This window comes from Neofelis nebulosa, chromosome 4 (assembly GCF_028018385.1).
Source record: "Neofelis nebulosa isolate mNeoNeb1 chromosome 4, mNeoNeb1.pri, whole genome shotgun sequence".
In the NCBI taxonomy this organism is placed as follows: domain Eukaryota; kingdom Metazoa; phylum Chordata; class Mammalia; order Carnivora; family Felidae; genus Neofelis; species Neofelis nebulosa.
In genome coordinates, this window is record NC_080785.1 from 119,445,457 (window position 1) to 119,454,508 (window position 9,052).

General features: G+C 46.4%; 1 protein-coding gene across 2 annotated transcripts in view; it reads left to right on the forward strand.

The window, feature by feature from the left end:
* Positions 1–6,577, forward strand: part of OXTR (oxytocin receptor) — a 105,986-nt gene extending 99,409 nt beyond the window's left edge. The window contains exon 3 of one of the 2 annotated variants that reach the window (XR_009260728.1): positions 1,350–1,461. Coding sequence is in view for 1 of the 2 variants with exons in the window: in XM_058726135.1 (XP_058582118.1) it covers positions 1,350–1,597 (248 nt within the window). In the remaining variant the exon portion in view is untranslated. Of the gene's footprint in view, positions 1–1,349 lie in introns of both variants that reach the window. The other variant, XM_058726135.1, reaches the window with a different exon arrangement.
* The last annotated feature ends 2,475 nt before the right edge of the window (positions 6,578–9,052 follow it).

Sequence of the window (9,052 nt, forward strand, 5' to 3'; positions counted from 1 at the left end):
TTTATTTTTGAGAGAGAGAGACTGAGCGCTAGCAGGGGGAAGTGGTGGGGAGGGACAGAGAGAGAGGGAGACACAGAATCTGAAGCAGGCTCCAGGCTCTGAGCTGTCAGCACAGAGACTAACGTGGGGCTTGAAATCACGAACTGTGAGACCATGACCTGAGCTGAAGTCAGGCACTTGACCGACTGAGCCCCCCAGGCCCCCCAACTTTTTCTTTTGATTTTAAAGTAGACTCTACACCCAACCTGGGGCTTGAACTCACGACACCGAGATCAAAGAGCCACATGCTCTACTGACTGAGTCAGCCAGGTGCCCCAGGATTAGGAATTTTTCTTTCCCCTTCAAGCTTGAATTTGTGACAAACAGTCAGAAGTTGATCATTGATTTTGCCTGGAACTCAATAAATCCGCAGTATGACAGCTTCTGCACAGTGCCTCAAATATTTCAGTGTAACCTTTTTTCCTGTGTGAGTCCTATTTGCCGTGCTGAAGCAGTGCTCCTAGAGGTATCTTCATAGAACCCTCCATGTTCTCAACTGTGAAGACAGCATACACTTTCTTGCTACCATGCCTTTGCCTGTGTCCTTCCTCCTTCCCGGAGCACCCTTCCTCCCTTCTTTGCCTGAAGACTTGTAAGCATCCTTCGGGTATCAGCTCAAATGCCGGTTTCTGTGGGGCTGGCCGTGATTCGCTCAGAGTTGCACCCCTCCTCGGTGTGCCCACCCTGACCTGCATCGTGCCCACCCTATGGTGCTACTCATTGTGTTTTTGTGTCCCCATTGCCTAGCCTGGTGTGTGGCACATGGTCATGATAGCAGCCACCGTGTGTTGGGCACTTGCTGTGTACCAGATGTTTTTGAATCCTTGCAGATTCCTGTGAGGTTTGGATACTCTTGTGAGCTCCCCTGAAAGATAGCAAATAGCAGTATCCTGGGGAACTAAAGAACATGGTGCTGGTGGCATGAAAATACAAACTAGGTCTGGGAGCTTCCAGATCCTGTGCTCTTGGGCACTCCCGGTCGTAGGCACTGGATACTTGCTGGGTGAGTTATGAATGAACAGGTGGCCATGACGAGTGCAGCTCCTGCTGACGGAAGCATGAGGCGGGTACGCTTTTGGTAAGAGAAAGGACAGAGAGCATTCTAGGCTGGGCTGAGCCTGGGAAGTGTTGGGGGCGGGGGCCGTGTGCAGGCTGAGTGCATGCCCAGAGCTAGGATATGGAAGGAAGACAGACTTTGTGACCCGGCACCTGGTACCTGGGAAAGGCTGTTCTCAGGAAATGGTAGGGACTCCTCCAGTAGTGATGGGCTGTTCTCTTCCCCCTACCCCCCCCCCCCCACCCCCCGACAGCCTCGGCCTTCATCATAGCCATGCTCCTGGCCAGCCTCAATAGCTGCTGCAACCCTTGGATCTACATGCTCTTCACCGGCCACCTCTTCCACGAACTTGTACAGCGCTTCCTCTGCTGCTCCTCCAGCTACCTGAAGGGCAGCCGGCCAGGAGAGACCAGCGTGAGCAAAAAGAGCAACTCCTCCACCTTTGTCCTGAGCCGCCACAGCTCCAGCCAGAGGAGCTCCTCGCAGCCATCCACGGTGTGACCGGCCCGGGGCCAGGACTGCCTCCCACGGCTCAGCCTGTGCCTACACGGACAGTCCACCCCTTGGTGGCATGTGTGCATGTATTTGAGGTACCTTTCAGTTTGCACCCTTCCACACCTTGGGGTAGCTTGAGTGGGGAATTCTGACATGGGGGTTGGGGAAGTAGTCCTCATGGTGGAAGATGATGGGGTGACTCATCCATCAGACAATCCCTGGATCTCCCCTGGTTTCCCACAGATGTTTATGTACCCTGACCCCACTGTTGCCCCTGGCTGGTGGATGGGTTGTTTTTTTTCTCCTGGACCTGTCATTTCACTCCAGTATCTTTTAACTCCTTTACGCTGGGATCTTGAGAAAGTAACTATAGGATTGGTGACTCCCCGGGTGTGGAAGCCTAGTGTTCTGAGCTCAGAATAAGGAGTGAGCTCAGCTGCGGAGGGTGGTACCAATATCTTCCTGACTTCAGAGTGCTTTTACCTTTGCATGGACCCATCCCAGCATCCTGGGGCAACAGCATGTCAGAAGGTGGCCCTAGGAACAGGGGATTCTCTTATGAAACCATTTGGCATAGGCAGCTGATTAAAACCTGGGTTACAAATGTTTAAGAAGCTAATATTTATATGAAGCAATTGGGAAAGAAAAATAAAAGGCATCCAAATTGGAAAAGAAGAAGTAAAACTCTTTGCAAATGACATAATTTTGTATGTAGACAATTCTAAGGAATTCGTGCACCTGTGCAAACCGATTAGAATGAATAAATGAGTTCATCAAGGTTGCAGGATACAAGATCAACATACAAAAACCAGTGGTATTTCTTTTTTTTTTTAATGTTTATTTTTGAGAGAGAGAGTGTGAGCAGGGGAGGGGCAGAGGAAGAGGGGGACAGAGGATCTGAAGCCGGCTCTGCACACTGACAGCAGTGAGCCCGATGTCGGGCTGGAACTCACAAACCGTGAGATCATGACCCAAGCTGAAGTCGAACACTCAACCTACTGAGCCACCCAGGTGCTCCACCAGTGGTATTTCTTGATTCTAGCAATTAACCATATGAAAAAGAAATTAAGAAATAATTCCATATATAATAATTTAAGAAAGGATAAAATAGGAATAAGTCTAAGAAAAAAAGTACAAGACCGATACCCTGACAACTACAAAATATCATTGAAAGAAACTGAAGAAGACTTAAATACATGGAAAGATATCCCATGTTCATGGATCAGAGACTTTAAATATTGTTAAGATGACAGTATTGTCCAAATTGATCTTCAGATTCAGTGCAATCTCTTATCAAAATCCTAGTTGGCTTCTTTGCACAACTTGATAAGCTGATCCCAAAATTCATACAGAAATGCAAGGGACCCAGAATAGCTGAATAATCCTTGAAAAAGAAGAACAAAGTGGGATTCCTGGTCTCAAACTTAAAAGAGTGTGGTACTGTATAATGGTAGACATCTAGACCATTGCAGTAGAATGGAGAGTGCAGATATAAACCCTCACATTTATGGCCAATTGATTTTTGACAACTGTGGCAAGAGAATTCACTAGGGAAGACAATCTGTTCAATAAATGGCTCTGGGAAAACGGGATATCCACATGCAAAAGAATGAAGCTGGTGAAGGTACAAACTTCCAGTTAGGAAAATAAATAAGTCACAGTGATAAAAAGTACAGCCCAGGGAGTATGGTCAATGATATTGTAATCAGGTTGTGTGGTGATCACACTTGTCATGGTGTGAGCCTTGAGTAATGGGTGGGATTGTTGGAATTCGATGTTGTACACCTGAAACTAATATCGCATTGTATGTCAACTATACTTCAATGAACAAAAGAGTGAAGCTGGACTCCTACCTCACACTGTGTGTAAAAATTAACTCAAAGTGCTTCCAGCCCTAAATGTAAGAGTTAAAACTATAAAATTCTTAGAAGAAAACATAGCCATAAATCTTTGTGACCTTGGACTAGGCAGTGATTTCTTAGCCATGATACCCAAAAAGCAAACGCAAAGGAAAAGTAGATAAATTGAACCCCATCAAAACGGGGTACAGTACTTTTGTGCTTTGAAGGACATGATCAAGAAAGTGAAAAGGTATCTCACAGAACGGAAGAAAATGTTTGCAAATCAGATACTCCTATCCAGAATATATCGAGCATTCTAACAACTTAACAATAACAAGACAAATAAGCCAAGTTTTAAAAGGGACAAAATAGGGGTGCCTGGCTGGCTCAGTCGGTGGAGTGTGCGACTCATGATCTTGGGGTTGTGAGTCTGAGCCCTGCATTTGGGGTAGAGATTACCTGAAAATAAAAATCTTTAAGAAAAGGGGGCATAAGATATTTGAATAAACAAACAAACAAAAAGACATATTTTCCTGTCCTCTCCAAGGAAGACCTAAAAATGGCCAATGAGCCCATGAAAAGATGCTCAATATTTTTCATTAGGAAAATGCAAATGAAAACCGCAGTGAAACGCCATGTCCCACCTGCTAGGATGACCATGATCAAAAAGATGGGCACTAACAGGTGCTGGCAAGGATGTGGAAGGATTGGAACTCTCATACGTTGCTGGTGGGAATAGAAAATGGTCCAGCCACTTAGAACATACTTTGGCTGTTTCTCAAAAAGTGAAACATAGAATTGCCATATGAGCCAGATATGCCACTCCTAAGTATTTACTCCAGAGAAATGAGAGCGTACACATAGACAAAGACTTGTACATAAATGCTCATGGCATCATAATTTATAATAGCGCAAAATGGAAATAGCCCAGAGGTGTATCCACAGATGAATGGATGAACACGGTCTGTCCATACGATGGGATATTATTGGGCTATAAAAATAAAGGAAATCATGATTCATGCTACAACACGGATGAACCTTGAAAAGAGTATGCCAAGTGAAGACAGCCATTGCAGAAAGCCACTTACTGTACAGTTCCATTTTTGTGAAATATCTGGAGTAGGCAGATCTATAAAGTCTACAGAATTGTGGTTGCCAGGGGCCGAAGGCCGTGGATGCTAATAAGATACAGGGTTTTGGGGCAGGGAGGTGATGATAGTTTTTAGGAATTAGTGATGATGGCATGTGATTTTTAGAATAGGGCCAATACCACTGAGTTGAGCACTTTAAAAGAAGTTTACAACAACAACAACAACAACAAAAACAAAATGTTTACCAGCTGAATTCAGACGTGGCCAGCTGGAAGGATGAATTCCTTAGAATCCCTCTGAGCTTTTTTTGTGTGTTTGTTTCTCTCTGTAACTCACCATTTAGGAGGAATGGTTTTCTTATTCAGTTTTTCTGCAAGAGATGGTGTTTCCCGCTTGGCCAAAGTTCCCAGCAGTGATAATCCTCTCTTCCTGCTCTAGTAAAGGCACAAGCGATGTCTTGAGGCTGCACACTGTTGTGTTTTATTTAGAAGAGCAATTCACCAGGGGTCTCAAAGGTTTTACTGACCTAGGAAACATGTTCTCAAGGGTCCTCACAGCCTTGAGGTAGGACGTGACCATGCCCAAGAAATACCTTTGGTTATTAAATACAGGATATTCTGGATCAGAGGTTTTCCGATTGGGACTGGTCAGCTCATTGACACTGTGGGACTCTTTTTTTTTTTTTTTTAATTTCTACACATATTTTTTGGACTCACAAACAAGAGCACTTCCTGAACGTCACAGATCCACTCTCTATATGCACTGTCCTCTTCTCCCTCCACACTGCATTATGCACACACATACACGTGCACACACACGTATGCACACAGTAGAAGAAGCTGGCATGGTCTTGATGTTTGGGGAGAAGAGAGGCAAGCACTGAAATGCCAGTATTCAGACTCTCACCATTTAGTACAAGACCTTCAGTACTGACTGGGGACTGAAGACTATATCATCTTTGGACCCAGAGACAGTGTTGCTGTCACACATACTGACAGCATCAACACCAGCCAGTTCTTGCTTTTTGGAAAGCTAACAGGGTGCTGATTTGGGGTCTTTGTGACCACATACAGGACCATGGGGCACTCTGGGTGCAAATGCACCCGTGGTGGGGTCTGTTGGCATTTGAGCCTATCTGCTCACCAGCCAGAGATGCCCCAGCCTCTGCTGTTCCTGGGAAAGTTGCTGCCCTAGCAGCCAACGGAGGCCACTGGGGATTGAGGGGACAGCAACTCACAGATTGTCCTGACTAGGGGCACAACCTTCCTGAGACCCCTGGAGCTGCAAGATTCTTGGGCACTGGAACCAGCTGGGATGCTTCCCTCATTCTCTTCCTGTGGTATCTCTGGATGGTTCTTTGGGTCTTATTATGGTGCCAGAGTCTGTCTTATATATACCACTTATCAGTGGCATTTGGTTTCGGCTGCACCCGTGGCTTCCACACCGCTCCCCTCCCGATCTCATGCTGGAGGAAGTTTCCATCGTCTCGGGCTTTCCCCAACCAAACTCTGGAAGCATGAGTGCAGGGTCCAGAATGCTGTCTGAAGCTCAGTTGTTTCTGTCCTCCTTCCCCAGACCTCGTGTCTGAGGTCTGTGAACCATCTTTTCCCACAGCATCAGACCTGTTTACAAACCTCACGCGTGGCTGGAGGCACCAGTAAATTGAACCATGCGCATTTTCTCCTGGAATGTTTCATTCTGATGGTCAAAAGTGACATGTGAACACTTGAGGACTCTGAGCCTTATTTCTTTAGGCCCTGAAAAAAAAAAGTGTCACACAATTTGCTCTCCTTTTGGGTTGGATCTGTGGGTTACACCTGCAGGAGGCTGCCTTTTACAAAGATCCTGGTTTCAAAGTGCTACACCTATTGTATTTAATTGCAACGAAACACCACTGAATACAAAATGTGACTTCCTTGACTGTGTTCTCCTGTGGTGACTTTTCTGTGGTACCCTCGTGGACTGTGCCAGTTGCTGAATGATGTGGCCAATAGCAAGATGTCTGCTTCGTTAACTGCTTTATAAAAGGTGCACTGAATAAACATTTTTCCCCCATACATTGCTTTTCTCTCTTTCTCCCTCTTCGAAACAGTGACCATGTCTGATGGCTTGCAGACCCGGAGTCCCCTGCAGGGGCTGGGGGAGGGGAGCAGAGTTTTCTTCCTGATGATGACAGAGGTGCACCTGGGTTGTGGCTGGAATGGGGGTAGGGGACCTGGTGCCATTGTCTTCGGTCAAGATTTGTCGGAGTCATATCAGATGTTCTAAGACCCAGGCATGGACCTCTGGTGCGACTTAGCCACACTCACTGTGGTTAACTCTGGAGATAAGAAGACTCTGGATTGTCACCTCAAAGGGACCCTAACACATATTTCTTCCAGTGAGGTATGGGGGCCACTTGCAGAACCACAGACGGGTTTGTGATCATTCCTGGGCCCACTAACTCACACTCTGGAGCTGGGACCCTAAAACCTGCATTTTCAGCAGGACTCCCTGATGAGCTGAATGTAGCCAGAGAATGAAACTCCGCCTCCCTCCTCTGGCCTGTCCCCACGGTCCCCCAGTGTGCTGCTCTTCCTGCTGCTTCTCAAGGAGATTCTGGAAGGAACAGAACTCCTCGGCCATACGTGCGTCTTAAATGCGTGTCCTTTCTCCAGCTCCGTGAACTTCATGGATAGTTGAGCACATGTTATAGTCTGCCCCTAGAGAAAGGGAGCAAGCTTGAAAAATTGGAGTTGTAGTCAAATCAGGTTATAGAAAATGCCAAGATGGTGAAAAATCTCTGTATAACCCAAGATTCCAAGTCTGAAACTGATGGGCTAATGTTTGAAAGGGCAGCCCCTTCGAGGAGGATGTAAGTAATACTGACTTTAAACCTTTTCAGCAGGACGAGGCTGGGCTCGTTGAGTCCCCCTGAGAATGGGAAGAGCCCCAGGATAGAGCAAAGAGAGGTGGGCTAGAGCTGCTGTGCTCGAATGGTGGCTAGCTGTGTGCCTTTTGGCAACTCTGCTGACCTCTCTGGGCTGTCACTTCCCCACCTGGAAACAACCAAGGGATGGCTACTGAAGTGTTCAGAAGTGAAAATACTGATATCTGTGGCTTATTTAAAAATGCATAAAGAGGTGTGCCTGGGTGGCTCAGTTGGTTAAGCATCTAATTCTTAGTTTTGGCTCAGGTCATGATCTCACGGTTTGTGAGTTAGAGCCCCATGTCGGGCTCTGCACCAATGGCCTGCTTGGGATTCTTTCTCTCTCTTCCCTCTCTCTGCCTGTCTCCCGCTTGTGCGTGCTTGCTCTCTCCACCTCTCTCAAATAAATAAACATTAAAAAAATTATAAAAATGTATAAAGAAAACCGAGGATGGTGGGTGTCAGAGATGTGACAAAGCCTGGATGGTGTGCATATGGGTGTTCATGGCAAACCCTTTCAACTTTCCTCTGTGTTCGAAAATTTCATGATAAGATGCTAGAAAAAACAAAAACAGGCAAAATTTTAGGGCTGAGATGGACATTAGAGATCATTTTATGGATGATAAAATTGATAAAAGAAGAGGCAAGTAGGAGAAGAGACAGGACTGGAACTGAGGCTGCCTGCTCCCTGTCTTTCAATCCGCTCTACCACACTGCCCACCACCCCACCTCCCACCCCCAAAGCCCTCTTGGGCTCATGGCCAGGCACCAGTGAGGTGATGCCTCTGAAAACCTGCTGTGGAACCATAATTTTATGAGACTTAAGTGGGTGTTGTATGAAAAAAAAAAAAAAGTGGGATTGAGACACACTGGCCTAAATAGATTTCTTTACTGCAGGACTTGTCAGAGCCTTTAATGTACTCATGTCTATTGAAAATCTCTGAGAGAAATAGCATTTTCCAGAGAAATTTAATCACAAAATCCATACCCACCTTTTTGTTTTTTTTTGTTTTTTTTTTTTTTGTTTGTTTTTTTTTTAGGACTAAGATCTGGATAACACTCTTGGGAAAAGCATCTCTGAAGAATGTGAGATTGCTATTTCCCACCCCCCTCCCCGGTGGGGTTAGGTGACATGCCTCTGCTGTTGTTTTTTATGTCTGTAGTGGGTCCACACATGCACAAACTGGACCTTATGCCCTCATCACTTCTCTGAGGGCTGAAGGCATACGTGTGCCAAGCAGCAATGCCAGGGGCTCGGTGTCTGGTGAGCCAAAGGGGAGGTTCAGAGGGTTCTGAACCCAAGTCCTGCCCTCAGTGGTGCCCAGGGAGGGTCTCCTGCCCCTTCCAGCCCAAGGGCCATTTTCTTCTGTTGGTGACCGCTGGCTGGCCCAGGGCAGCAGATCTCGGTGGGAATATAATCTCCTAAGAAACACAGGGGAGAGGATACCCAGACAACAAGAAGCCCAAGAGAAACCAAGTTCTCTTCTGGCTCTTCAATTTCGCAGAGAGAAGGACCAACCAACTTGCCCCGCTTGTTCTTCGGGGCAGTGAACTGTATTTTTGGAGCTCATCAGGACACACACCTACCTTGCGAACACACAAAAACACAGCGTTCCCAAAA